Source organism: Tauraco erythrolophus, chromosome W, assembly GCF_009769465.1.
Source record: "Tauraco erythrolophus isolate bTauEry1 chromosome W, bTauEry1.pri, whole genome shotgun sequence".
Taxonomy (NCBI): domain Eukaryota; kingdom Metazoa; phylum Chordata; class Aves; order Musophagiformes; family Musophagidae; genus Tauraco; species Tauraco erythrolophus.
In genome coordinates this window covers 16,677,860-16,692,846 of record NC_141497.1, presented here as the reverse complement: position 1 = coordinate 16,692,846, position 14,987 = coordinate 16,677,860, and the positions used below count along the sequence as shown (strand labels likewise).

General features: G+C 44.2%; 1 protein-coding gene across 1 annotated transcript in view; it reads left to right on the top strand.

Annotated features, from left to right (window-relative positions):
• Positions 1–14,006, top strand: part of LOC147526239 (arrestin domain-containing protein 3-like) — a gene marked incomplete at its 5' end in the record, with an annotated part of 635,121 nt that extends 621,115 nt beyond the window's left edge. Inside the window, 4 exons of the mRNA XM_086630112.1 lie at positions 2,720–2,867; positions 4,805–4,907; positions 9,818–10,074; positions 13,783–14,006. Of these exons, the coding sequence (XP_086486238.1) occupies positions 2,720–2,867; positions 4,805–4,907; positions 9,818–10,074; positions 13,783–13,824 (550 nt within the window). The remainder of the gene's footprint in view (positions 1–2,719; positions 2,868–4,804; positions 4,908–9,817; positions 10,075–13,782) is intronic.
• Between the last annotated feature and the right edge of the window lie 981 nt (positions 14,007–14,987).

The following is a 14,987-nucleotide window of genomic DNA, read 5'->3' as shown; positions in this document are numbered from 1 at the left end:
CCACTCTCATAGTAAAAAATTTTTTCCTAATATCCAACCTGAACCTACCTCCCTCTATTTTAAAACCATTACCCCTTGTCCTATCATAACTGGCCCTCCTGAACAGCCTCTCCCCATCTTTCCTGTAGGCCCCCTTGAGGTACTGGAAGACCGCTATAAGGTCACCCCGGAGCCTCCTCTTCTCCAGGCTGAACAGCCCCAACTCTTTCAGCCTGTCCTCATAGGAAAGGTGCTCCAGCCCTCTTATCATCTTCGTGGCCCTCCTCTGGACCCTCTCCAACTGGTCCATGTCCTTCTTATGTTGGGGGCTCCAGAACTGGACGCAGTACTCCAAGTGAGGTCTCACAAGGGCAGAGTAGAGGGGGAGAATCACCTCCCTCGACCTGCTGGCCACACTCCTCTTGATGCAGCCCAGGACGCGGTTGGCCTTCTGGGCCGCAAGAGCACATTGCCGGCTCATATTGAGCTTCTCGTCCACCAATTGAGTACTTTTATGGATCAGTTTCAGTGAATAGCACAGGACTTTACAGTAGATATTATTGGAACACTGAAGACGGCTCGTATATATAAAGACTTTTAGAAGTCAATTTAAGGTTCAGATGAAAATCTCTTCTTATAGAAGTGATAAGGATGATACTGATATTCTCTCGAGTTGAAAGGGATGTTCAAATATGAAAGAACAAAGCAGTATATGTGAGTACGGAATATTATGTTTGAGATTAAATAGATGACCAGTAAAATAGCACAAGCATTGATTAAAACACTAAAGTTATTTTCAAGTGACTCAAAGGAATAACTATGAAGCCATCTTTGATAATACTGAAAAAATGAAGGCTGGTAATAAAGGGCCTGAAGAACACTAGTTTGACACTGCCTCCTTACTGTTTGTTGCTATTTTGCATCCATAGAATAATTCTAAAATTTATTTTGAACAAAACCAATGTGGTGGGTTGACCTTGGCTTGCTGCCAGCCTTCCATGGGGTTGCACTCTCATGTCCTGTCATCAACAGGACAGGGAGAGAAAATAAGATGGACAAGCTTGCGGGTTGAGATAAAGGCAGTTCAATAAGAAAAACAAAAGCCGTACACGGAAGCAAAGTAAAAATAAGAATTCATTCACTGCTTCCCAATGGCAGGCAGATGTCCAGCTGCTTCCTGGAAAGCAGGGCCTCAGTATGTGTAGTGGTTACTTGAGAAGACAAACACTATAACTGTGAATGTCTGTGACAGCCCTGTCTGTGTGTGTGTCCCCCGGTTGTCCCCCCCTCCCCTTCAGCTTTTATTGCTGAGCACGACATCATATGGTATGGAAATATCCCTTTGATCAGTTTGAGTCAGTTGTCCTGGTTATGTCCCCTCCCAACCTCTTGCCCACACCTGGCCTATTGGCCTTTGGGAATGGGGTGTTGGAGAGACAGCCTTGGTGTTATGCAAGCATTGCTCAGCAATAGCTAAAACGTTGCTATGTTATCAACACTGTTCTAGCCGCAAACGCAAAGCACAGCACTATATGGGCTGTTATGAGGAAAGCGAACTCCATCCCAGCCAGACCCAGTACAACCAAATACAAAGCAATAGTGAAAAAACCAAGGTGTTGACTGGCCTTACTGATTTTTGCCTTAAAGGATACTGGGGCAGGATGAAACATCAAAAACTGATTAGAAAAGCCTTTCATTTGTGTTTTTAAGACAAAAAAAAAGTAAACATTTCAGATGTGTAAATAGAGATGTCAAGCCTGTAGCAGAAAGAATCGTTCTAGTAAAGTACTAGCACAGCTAGTATTATTCCCTATAGAAGTTAGGGAGGGAGACTTTGTCCATAACTTATATTTATTATGATGCATTTCAAACATAGTGCAATATAAAAATTCTTCCTTTGAGATTAAAGGCAAAAAATGTTAGGAGAAGACAAGTTACAGTTAACTGGACATGACTGGAATATAAAAGTCTTATGTCCTTCACCTTACAATGTTGAGGGAGCGGGAGGAAGAGGAGGAAAAAAGGGTAATGCTGAAAGGTTTGGAGTCCCTTTCCACCTTTTTTTTTTTTTCCTCTTCCCCTTCAACTCCCCAAAAGGACTTCCTTTTGTCTTTCAGCGTTCAGAGCAGAATAGGCTTTGTCTTTTTTTTATACATAGAAATATTTTAAGATGGCCTCATCAGGGTAAAGGAAAATTAAAAGATGCTCAAAATAGCCTCTCTCTATTCAGTACTCTAAATTGAAATATTTAACTATAGTACTTAAGGCAAAACAAACTACAAAAGCACTCAGTTGTAGCTAAATAAAACACTGAGATAGCAACCAAGTAAATAATACACAGCTATTTACAGAATACAATGTCCAAAACAATAATGGGATGGTACTAATGCTAATTTTATTTGGTGGTCTTAATTTGACCTTAAAAGGACATGCTTTGCTCTACCCTTGAAAGTGGCCTCTTAAGTCTAAAGGAGATGTGTACTCTCCTGGTATTTCCTAGCACAATTCTTTAATTGATTCTTAAAACTTCTACAAAACTACTGTTGGATGAATTGGAGATGATATTTTCTCCCAACTTTAACCTTAAATTTTTCTGAGAAATGGAAACTTTGCAAATAATTTATGCTTATTACAATGCACTAAAAACATAGTTCTACATACTAATTCCTAATCTGATCAATTGTGTTCTTACTGGAAAGACAGAAAAGCTTTACTCAACTTTGACCTTCGTCCTGCACAGACCACTTGCTACCTCATTCGAAGGCAGACATGGCAGTGTGCGCTATTGGGTGAAAGCTGAATTGCATAGGCCTTGGCTTCTACCAGTAAAATTAAAGAAGGAATTTACAGTCTTTGAACATATAGATATCAACACTCCTTCATTACTGGTAAGAACTGACAGAATTACTCATTATTTTTCTGGCATAAAAATAATGAAGTATAATAACTGAAACAACATCAACATGTAGTTCTACCTAATATTTATTTGCTAGTTTAACTACAGCTCTTAAGTATTATATCAGTTTAGCAACTCTATAACTGGCTGATATTTTGAAGGCTAAGTTATCCTGTACTTGGAGTTGCTTGATTTTTATGATACATAAAATGCATTTGTTGATCTAAATTGATAGTACTAAATTGTAGAATCTCATTAAGGATGAAAATTTGGTGAACTGTTCCTCTTCAGTTATAAAGAAAGAATAATCTATGGAACGAACAGTGCAACTCTTAATATTTCAGTTGAGGGACTGCTAACTTAAAAATGCTAAGTAAAAAATTTACTGCAGTGCTGTCGTGGGTTAGGTTGAACCGCCCCCCCCCCACACAGCCGGTCACTCCCACTCCCCCTCCCCCACCCCAGGAATGAGGGAGAGAATTAAAGGATAAACGTGAAACCCGTGGGTTGAGATAAGAGTGATTTAATACAGATGATTTAATACAATGTAGGTGCTCACCACCCCCTCGTATGCGAAGCCCGTCTTGTCCCGAAAACTGCAAATCCCGGACGAACGCGAGGCCCCGAAATAGAGAGGGGCAGAGAGGGAGAGATAGTACTCCGAGAGTGGGAGTACTGGGAGAGAGAGAGGAAAGAAAAAAAAAAAAAGAAAAGCAATAGAGCGAAAAACACAGCAAGCGCAGAAGAGCAAAAGCGGCAAAAGCCAAAGCGGCAAAAGCCCTTCTTCCCGTCTGACCCTCGCTTTTATACTGGGCATGACGCTGCACGATATGGAATACTAATTGGCCAGTTTGGCCCTCAGTCTCAAGTTCCACACAAATCACAAGGGGAATCGTGTCCCCCTTGTCCCATCCGTGCTCCCCCCTTATCCCGCCGTGCTTCTGCACTCCGGCACACTGAAAAGTCCTTGGCAGCTTGTTATCAGTGTTCTTCTCAGAGTGAGCCTCTGAGTAAAACCAAAACATGGAGCTTTTCTAGCTGTTAAAAAAAAAACCTCTGTCCCAGCTAAAACTAGGACAAGTGCATAATTGATAATTTCCATAGGGGTAGTTTTCTGCTGATGGGGAGGAATTATCACAATTCTGTATAATCCTTTCCTGAAATTTCATTTTATTAAAATAACTTTAATACCACAACTGCTTTCAATGAGGATTTGATTTCACTCTGGCCTAAAATTCCTTTATTTTATCCCTTCCTCAAATTTTAATCTAGAGGAAAAAAAATTTAGAAATCCATTGAAATAGGTTTCTTGTGTGTATGGGTGAAAAATCAGGCTTGCAAAGGGACCTTGCACAAATCCCATTAAAATCAAAAGTCTCTCATTTGACTTTCATGGGCTTTGGATCAAGCCCTAAATCCTGATGTTGTGTAAGATAAGTCTTTTTAATATAGATCAAATGGGATCATTCAGAAACAGAGGAAATAGCAGGTGTCAAGGTTACAGTAGTTTAGCTTAGTTATTTGGTTTCTGAAATAGAGCTTAATGGAAAGTGCAAAGATGTTATAATTTACTGTTAGTTAAATGAAAAGCTCTGCAACAGTATGTTGGAATGTGTAGGCTACGAAGCCTTTTGTTTTAAGCTATACAGTATTTATTTTTAGTATTAAAAACTGTTTGAAGCGTGGCTGTAGTATGGAGGATGGCAGGAAAAGCAGTACTAATACAGCAATGGAATTAGGACAAACATTGTGTCTGTATAATGCTGTTTAAATTGCTTGAGACTTCTCCTATGAAAGTAGCTTTGTTTATCAAAATATGTAATAATAAGCACATTATGAAAATTATTTTCCTGTGTTGATTTAAATACCTGAAGAGATTCATGTAGCTCCTAACTTAATGGACAATGGGTTTTTTTCCTCTTCTTGCAGTCACCCCAAGCAGGCACAAAAGAGAAGACACTGTGTTGTTGGCTTTGTACCTCAGGCCCAATATCCTTAAGTGCCAAAATTGAAAGAAAGGGCTACACCCCAGGTATGTAATAGAAGTAATTCATAGAATCGTAGAATAGTTTGAGTTGGAAGGGACCTTTAAAGGTCATCTAGTTCAACCCCCCTGTAGCAAGCAGGGACACCTTCAACTAGATCAGGTTGCTCAGAGTCCTGTCCATCCTGACCTTGAATGTTTCCAAGGATGGGGTATCTACCACCTCTCTGGGCAACCTGTTCCAGTGTTTCACCACCATCATTGTAAAAAAAACCAAAAAAAACCCACAAAAAAAAACCCAACAAAAAACACCAAACCAAAAAATTTCTTCCTTATACCTGGTCTAAATCTACCCTCTTTCAGTTTAAACGTGTCCTATCGCAACAGGCCCTACTAAAAAGTTTGTCCCCATCTTTCTTATAGGCCCCCTTTAAGTACTGAAAGGCTGCAATAAGGTCTCCCCAGAGCCTTCTCTTCTCCAGGCTCAACAACCCCAACTCTCTCAGCCTTTCTTCATGGGAGAGGTGTTCCATCCTTCTGATTGTTTTTGTGGCCCTCCTCTGGACCTGCTCCAACAGGTCCATGTCTTTCCTGTACTGAGGACTCCAGAGCTAGATGCGATACTCCAGGTGGGGTCTCACGAGAGCAGAGCAGAGTAGAGGGGCAGAATCACCTCCCTCAACCTGCTGGCCATGCTTCTTTTGATGCAGCCCAAGATACAGTTGGCTTTCTGGGCGGCTGTGAGCACACATTGCCAGCTCATGTCCAGCTTTTCATCCACCAGTATCCCCAAGTCCTTCTCTACAGGGCTGCTCTCAATCCCTTCATCTCCTAGCCTGTATTGATACTGGGGATTGCCCTGACCCATGTGCAGGCCCTTGCACTTGGCCTTGTTGAACCTCATGAGGTTCACATGGGCCCATTTCTCAAGCCTGTCAAGGTCCCTCTGGATGGCATCCTGGCCCTCAGGCATGTCAACCACACCACTCATCTTGGTGTCATCTTCAAACTTGCTGAGGGTGCACTCATTCCCACTTTCTATGTCATTGTTGAAGATATTAAACGGTACTGGTCCCAGTACAGACCCCTGAGGACACCACTCACCACTGATCTCTATCTGGAGATTGAGCTGTTGACCACTACCCTCTGGATGTGACCATCCAACCAATTCCTCGTCCACTGAATAGTTTATCCATCAAATCCATATCTCTCCAATTTAGAGAGAAGGATGTTGTGGGGGACTGTGTCAAAGGCCTTACAGAAGTCCAGATAGATGACATCTGTAGCTCTTCCCTTGTCCGCTGATGTAGTCACTCCATCATAGAAGGCCACTGGGCTAGTCAGGCAGGACTTGCTGTTTGTGAAGCCATGCTGGCTGTCTCAAATCACCTCCCTGTACTCCATGTGCCTTAACATAGTTTCTAGGAGGATCTGTTCCATGGTCTTCCAGAGGTGAGGCTGACAGGTTGGTAGTTCCCAGGGTCCTCCTTTCTACTCTTTCTTAAAAAAAAAAAAAAATGGATGCAATGTTTCCCTTTTTCTGGTCACTGGGGACTTCACCTGACTGCTATGACTTTTCAAATATCATGGAGAGTGGCTTGGTAACTATATCAGCCAATTCCCTCAGAACTCTGGGATACATTTTGTCAGGTCCCGTAGACTTATGTATGTTCAGGTTCCTCAGGTTATTTTGAACCTGATTTTATCTTGCAGTGGGAGGGACTTTGTTCCCCTAGTCCCTGTCTTGCAGTCCATCCATTCAAGAGGTGTGGGAAGACAGGTTGCCAGTGAAGACTGAGGCAAAAAAAATTGAGTACCTCAGCCTTCTCCTGTAACTGTTGTTACCAGTTTGCCAGTTGTGCTTATTGGGGGCTATGCTTTCTTTTGACCTTCCTTTTCTGGCTGACATATCTATAGAAGCCCTTCTTATTATTCTTTGCATCCCTTGCCAAGTTCAGCTCCAGCAGTGCCCTGGCCTTCCTGACCCCATCCCTACACAACCGGGCAGTGTCCCTACTCTCTTCCCAGGATACCTGTCCCTGCTTCCACGGCCTATGTGTTTCCTTCTTGCCCTTTAGTTTGACCAGCAGTTCTTTACTCTTCCATGCCAGTCTCCTGCCTGCCTTTCCTGATTTCTTACACCTGGGGATCAAGAGCTCTTATGCTCCATGGAAAGCATCCTTGGAGATCTGCCAGCTCTGTTCTGCTCCCTTGTCTTTGAGGGCAGTTTTCCAGGGCGTCCTATTGACTAACTCCTTGAACAGCTGGAAGTTTGCTCTCCTAAAATTCAAGGTCCTGACTTTACTCTTTGCCTGATCCATATCCATCAGGACTGCAAACTCTGTCACTGCAGCCCAGGCTGCCTCCAATCTTGATGTCTCCAATTAGCTCACTTGTGTTGGTGACCATCAGGTCCAATAATGCAGCTCCTCTGGTAGAGTTGTCTATTGCTTAAGAAGTTATCCTCAATGTGTTCCAGGAGTCTCTTGGATTGCCTACAGCTTGCCACGCTGCTTTTCCAGCAGATGTTGGGGTGGTTGAAGTCCCCCAGCAGGACAAGAACCTGCGAGTGCAGTGCCTCCTGTAGCTGGAGTAAGAAGGCTTTGTCAATAGGCTCCCCTCGATCGGGCAGCCTGTAGTAGACACCAACCACAAGGTTCCTTTTGTTGCCTCGGTCTCTAATTCTTACCCATAAGCTTTCAACCTGCTCGTGGCTAGTCTTCAGAGACAGCTCTTCACAATCTGTCCATTTCTTGATGTAACGGGCAATGCCTCTGCCCCTCTGTCGTGGGTTAGGCTGAGTCCGTCAACCAAACCCACGCAGCTCTCCCAGTCCAGTAAAATGGAGAGGAGAGAAAAAAAAATGTAATAAAAGAGCTGAGGATCGAGACAGGAACAGAGGAGCACCCACCAACCACGGTCCCGGGCAAAAGAGGCTTTTTCTTAATGCAAAACTATTTATTAACAGCTACCTAGAAAGAGAAAAGCACACAAAAACGGTTACTTAAGAGAATAACGAGAAAACAAGGCCAGGTCTTAAAACCAACACCACTCCCCCCCACCTTTGCCTCTTCTTCCCGGCTCTACCTCCTCCCCTCAGCGGGCGCAGGGGGGCAGGGAATGGGGGAGTGCAGGTCAGTTCATTCCAAGTTGTTACTGCCGCTTCTCTTAAAGGAGCAGGAGTCCTTACACCATTGTCCCTTGATCCAGTGGATCCCCTACTCACGGCGAAGGCGTGAATCCTGCCCGCTGGGGGGCAAATCCTTACCCCATCGGATTTGCCCCAAGTGCGGGCTTTACCAGTCCTGGGCTTTTAAGGAGCTGTAGCCACTCACTCTGGCGTGGGTCATCAACAAACTTTAAATGTGCTCCGGTGTGGGTCGTCATGCCGACCTTAAATGCGTCTCCATAGAAACTTTAAATGCGTAAATGCGTAAAAGTGTCTCTACCTGTGCCCATGATTCACAATAGTCTCAGGCTTAGGCATCTCTTTCCGACGTGGGTCATCCACGGGCTGCGAGTGGGTTTTCTGCTTGCTCCACCGAGGACTGTTTGTTAGAAGGGGCCGCTCACAAGGGGGACTCAGCCGCGGCACACATTGTTCCGTTCCATCTTCACTGACCTCTTAGCTGTGTGGCCGTTTCTCTTAGATTTCAGTCCTGTCTGGGTGAACTCGGCCCGGTGGGCGCCCCGGCAGCGGGGCTCTCCCCGAGTTCCCCAAGCGGCTCCGCCGCCGCCATCCTCGACGGAGCGGGCCGGGCCCGGCCCAGGCCAGGCCGCCGGCCCGGCCGGGAGCCGGGAGCGGGGGCCGTGCCCCCCTCCCGTCTCCTTGCTCCTGGGCAAAGGCACACCTTTCCGGTTCCTTTGTCCGACGTAAATAGGGCAATTCGCAGAGGCGCCGATTGGCTCAAGCCCCGAGGGGGACGGGAGTCCGGTGTGATGGGCAGCTTCTGCCACCCGGACCTCCCCCCCCACTTCAAACCATAACACCCTCCTTCCTCGCCTGTCCCTTCTGAACAGCCTGTAGCTGTCAATATCTGCACTCTGGTCATGGGATTCGTCCCACTGAGTTTCAGTAACGACAACTAGGTCATAGCTTTCTAGCAGCACAGTGGCTTCCAACTCCTGTTTGTTGCCCATGCTGCATGCATTGGTGTAGAGGCACTTCAGCTGGGCTGGTGGCTGTGTCACCTTCTTAGAGGAACACCCCTTAATTCCTTTGAGGTATTTCACTGGTGTTTCCCTGTTGGCTCCTATTACCTCAGGACCCCTGTCTCCTCTCCCTAAGACTTCAAGCATGCTCCAGTGTACCCAGCATGTCTCGGAGCAACAGAATGAGGGCCCTTGCTAGCACCTCATCCCTCTAACCTTAGTGTGTTGTCCCACAGCTTGTCATGGGCAAGCCTGATATTATCCCCCTCTCGCTTCAAGACTAGTTTAAAGCCCTGTCAATGAGCCCCACTAGCTCATGAGCAAATTATAGGATATGTTTTTCCTTCCTTTTTAAAGCTACAGTTTGTACTTACTGCTTTATATAAATGAAACACTAAGGATATTTTTACCACCTCAGTCTGCATTTAGCAATCTTCGCCGCATACTCTGTTAACTAAGACAGCACTACTTGTATCTCTAGATTATTAAAGGACCTCATCTATTAGACTGGTATGTTTTTGATTGTGGGGGTGTTGTGTTTTTTTTTTTTGTGGTGGCGTGGGTTTTTTTGTGTGGTGTGGCTTGTGTTTTTTTGTTTGTTGGGTTGGGTTTTTTTTGTTTGTTTTGCTTTCTTTTAGAACAGCTCATGAGGATCTTGCTTCTGTTGGCATCAGTGGATGTTTTTCCAGGTAGAGCAGTGATAGCAGCATCTGGCGCGTTATAATAGTATACAGAATGTGACAGTTTGCTTAAGCTGCCTTGTAAATGTAAAGAGAACCTGAAATTCTGACTTTGTTTTGTTTTAGGTGAATCAATTCAGATCTTTGCCGAGATTGAGAATTGCTCTTCCCGTATGGTGGTGCCAAAGGCAACCATTTACCAAACACAGGCATTCTATGCCAAAGGGAAAATAAAGGAAGTAAAACAGCTTGTTGCCAACCTCCGTGGGGAATCCTTGTCATCTGGCAAAACAGAAACCTGGAATGGCAAACAGTTGAAAATTCCACCTGTTTCCCCTTCAATCCTTGACTGTAGCATAATCCGTGTGGAGTATTCACTGATGGTATGTTAGGTGGTCTGTTTCACTCTCGAGAATGAGTAGCTTCTAACATGCCATACAAATTCCTAGCGCAGGTTTTTGTGATAATTAGTTATTAAAGAAATATATGTTCTGGTATTAGTGTCCTCACAGGAGATCTGGTAGGTAAATCTAACAACTTTAACCTTGCATTTTTCTGAGATATGGAAACTTTGCAGATAAGTTGTGCTTATTATGATGCACTGAAAATACACATCCACTTACTAATTCCTAATCTGATCCATTGTATCGTTATTGGAAATACAGAAAAAAATTTATTCAAGTTTGACCTTTGTCCTGCACTGACCACTTGCTACCTCATTCCAAGGCAGACATGGCAGTGTGCGCTATTGGGTGAAAGCTGAATTGCATAGGCCTTGGCTTCTACCAGTAAAATTAAAGAAGGAGTTTATAGTCTTTGAAGATAGAGGATTCCTTTTTCTTTATCGTTGCGGGCAGCGACACTGAAATAAACAGATGCAGCCAGTCTATTAACACATGGCTCTGTGGCTGATGTTACCCTGACAATTTTGAGGTTTTTCAATAATGGAGTGGCCTACATGGCACCAGGCTTGCTAGTTCCAGATAGGATTCACGTTCCTCAAAGGAGGATGATGGTCTTCACATATCGGGTAGTGAGGCTTATTGATAGGGCTTTAAAATAGACTTGAAGAGGGGGATAATATCAGGCTTGATCAAGACAAGCTGAGAGCACCTGAAGAGCAGCAGAAAGGAATTCTAGCCATTAAGTCAGCTTCATCAGAGATTCAACTTAAATGCCACTATGCAAATACAGGTAGCATGGGGAATAAACAAGAGGAGTTAGAGGTGTGTGCACACCTGCAGGGCTATGATCTTACTGGTATCATGGAGATGTGGTGGGATGGATCCTATGACTGGAGTGTCAGAATGGAAGGATACAGGCTCTTTAGGAAGGATGGGTAGAGGAGACAAGGAGAAGGTGTTGCCCACTAGGTCAAAGACCAGCTGGAGTGCATGGAGCTCTACCTGGGGATGGATGAGGAGCTGACTGAGAGCTTATGGGTCAGGATTGAAGGGAGGGCAGGGACAGGTGACATTGTAGTGGAGGTCTGCTACAGACCACCTGACCAGGAAGACTGAGTGGATGGGGCCTTCTATAGGCAGTTAGGAGCAGTCTCATGTTCACGAGCCTGCAAGGGATATATAAAAAGCGATAAGAAAAGCTTCTATAGGTATGTAGGGGACAAAAAGTCCAAGGAGAATGTAGGCCCCCTCTGGAAGGATACTGGTGCTCTGGTTACCCAGGACATAAAGAAGGCTGAGTTATTCAATGACTTTTTTGCCTCAGTCTTCACTGATAAAGCCTCTTGTCTTACCACCCAAGCTGTGGAAAGAACTAGCAGGGACTGTGAGGATGAACCACCGCCCACTGTACTTGAAGAGCAGGTTCGGGAACATCTGAGGAACTTGAAGGTGCACAAGTCCATGGGACCTGATGAGATCCATCCGCGGGTCCTGAAGGAACTGGCGGATGAAGTTGCCAAGCCACTGGCCATTGTATTTGAGAAGTCGTGGCGGTCTGCGAGGTCCCCAATGACTGGAAGAGAGGGAACATAACCCCCGTATTTAAAAAGGGGAACAAGGAGGACCCGGGCAACTACAGGCCGGTCAGCCTCACCTCTGTGCCTGGCAAGGTCATGGAGCAGATTCTCCTGGGAACCATGCTAAGGCACATGGAGAGCAAGGAGGTGGTGGGTGACAGCCAACATGGCTTCACCAAAGGCAGATCGTGCCTGACCAACTTGGTGGCCTTTTATGATGGGGTGACAGCATCGGTGGACAAGGATTGACCAACGAATATCATCTACCTGGACTTGTGCAAAGCTTTTGACACTGTCCCGCACGACATTCTTCTCTCTAAACTAGAGAGGCATGGGTTTGATGGATGGACCACTCAGTGGATAAGGAATTGGCTCAATGGCTGCACTTGGAGAGTAGTGGTCAACGGTTCGATGTCCAAGTGGAGACCAGTCACGAGTGGCGTCCCTCAGGGGTCCGTATTGGGCCCAGCGCTCTTCAACATCTTTGTCGGTGACATGGACAGTGGCATGGAGTGCACCCTCAGCAAGTCCTTGCCAAGATGATCCAGGGGCTGGAGCACCTCTGCTACGAGGACAGGTTACGGGAGCTGGGATTGTTCAGCCTTGAAAAGAGAAAACTTCAGGGGGGACCTAATAGCTGCCTTCCAATACCTGAAGGGAACCTACAGGAAGGCTGAGGAGGGACTTTTTACAAGAGTGTCCACTGATAGGACAAGGGGAAATGGGTTTAAGTTGAAGGAGAACAGATTTAGATTAGATCTTAGGAAGAAATTCTTCAGTATGAGGGTGGTAAGACTTTGGAATAAATTGCCCAGAGAAGTTGTGGATGCCCCCTCCCTGGAGGTGTTCAAGGCCAAGTTGGACAGAGCCTTGAGTAGCCTGATCTAGTTGAGAGGCGTCCCTGCCCATGACAGGGAGGTTGGATTAGATGATCTCTAAGGTCCCTTCCAGCCTATGCCATTCTATGATTCCAGTACTTAAAAGGGACCTACAGGAAAGCTGGAGAGGGACTTTTTACAAGGGCATGTAGTGATAGGACAAGGGGCAATGGCTTTAAACTGAACGAGGGGAGATTTAGATTAGATATAAGGAAGAAATTCTTTACTCTGAGGGTGGTGAGGCACTGAAACAGGTTGCCCAGAGAAGTTGTGGATGCCCCATCCCTGGAAGTGTTCAAGGCCAGGTTGGATGAGGCTTTGAGCAACCTGCTGTAGTGGAGGGTGTCCCTGCCCATGGCAGGGGGGTTGGAACTAGATGATCTTTTGAGGTCCCTTCCAACCCTAACCATTCTATGATTCTATGTTTTCCTTATCAGTCTTTGAAGTCCTTGCTTTGGCACCTCCTTTAGCGATTAATGGCTAGCAGAATGATTAGTACTGGTAACAGTTGTCGGATGTTTTGAACTTCCAAGGATGTGTGTCCTCCTCTTGAATGTTTTTCTGTTGAAGACTCCTCTGCTATCCCTCATCATTTTAAAGGAAACAAAGTCTAGTATGTTCTTGCATCAGGATTAGGCTCTACACTTCTGAGAAGTTGATAATGTTCTGTAAGGACTTCAGTTAATAGAAGTATTATCTGCTCTGAAATGTGATGGAGTTGTTTTCACCTTTACTGTGAATAGTAAGTAGGCTTTTGGCTTGTAGGCTGCCAACAGTATGCTTGCATGGGGTCACAATGCTCTCTCTAGAACAGATTCAAAATTGAAGGGAATATCCTCAGTGAAAATGTTTAAGATGTTGTAGTCCTAAGCAGAAGAAACAAAAACCAAAGCAAGTCTCCTAAATGGCAGAGGAAGGCCTACAGTTCAGATGAGCCTGCCTAGGATCAGCAATAAGAAATAAAGATACTTTTATTTTTTTTAATCACAGTATCTCTCCAAATATACATCAAATCTCTATTAAAAACTGATCATTATGAAGCAGTCCACATACACATGCCACTTCCATAATAAGCATGAACAAAGCATTTGTCAAAGTCACCTAATTCAATGTCCTGAGTAGTCTGGTATCCCAGATCTGTCAGTATTCAGTGCTTTGAAAGAGAAGTAAAAAAATAAATTAATTGTCAACAGTAGAACATGATGACTACAAATAAATGTATTTCTACTTAGTTTAGGAGAACTTTTCTGAGAGACAAGAGTACCTGTGATTAAGAGCAGTGACGTGCGGAAACAAACTCCACAACTCCTGGAGAGTTGTAAAGCGGGTATGTTTATTGCGGCGCCAGGTGCAAGGGGGAATCTCTCCACCACAAGCCTGCACACCATGCTGTGAAGCAGGCAATTATTTATCACGCATAATCATTAGTATAGGCTGGGCTATTACAATTAGTTCTGAGAATAGGTACAATAGCCGCTTCTTTTGGAGGAAGGCTCATAGTCTTCTTCACTGTGTACTTTTCACCTTTGCTTGTTTGACTGGGTTCCCGACCTCAGAAGCGGCTTTAACCAGGTGGTTGGTCAGTTGTTGCTTATAGACAATAGAGTTCCCACTCCGTCGCTGCACCTGTACCAACTATTTTTCTGCATTGTAATGCCTGTCAGAATGCTAAGCTTAAGGTTCCCCTAATCAGCAGATTTTTTTCAGATGAGCTGGATTTCTATTTCATGCTCCAAGATAAATCAAAAGATTTTCATAACACCTCAGCACACTGCATACTGGGCCGTTTTAGGAATCTAACCACTAGAAGTTCCTTTTTTTCCAGCAGAATTTCAGTCTATAAATATTTAATCACTTGTTATCTTAAAAACAGAACTATTTTTTTATTAATGAAATTATTATATAACCCATTTTAATCCTCCTACAACCTTTATATTGATATTCTTTAGCAGATAATTTTGTCAGCTATAGTAAAAACAGTTTCTTGGGCTATAAATACCAGAAATTAAGGGGTTTATATAAACTGATGTTCCAGCTCCCCTTTCCTGCCTAGCTTCAGGCTACAACCTATTCCACCGAGGACAGCAATGCTTCCTCAGACAGCTGGTTTTATTACAATTCCTGAATAAGCTTTCAGTCCACACCTCTATTTTCTAAATCCTAATGAATGATGGAATCAGCAAGTTACTGCTAGTTGTCAAGGTTGAATAGGGCCACTGCATTTCACCATGTTGCTGTTTTGCAATCTATTTAAAATTCAAAGTTTCTGCAGTATCACTCTCATAGTCATCAGGAATATACATGAACCTATAACATATGACTGAATCAATGTATCAGTATTTTTTTCCTTGACTGAAATTTATAAGAAGTTAGCTTACAAATGACAAGCAAGGTTTTATGTATTTTTTATGAAGTGCATCTACTGTCATTAATGTTC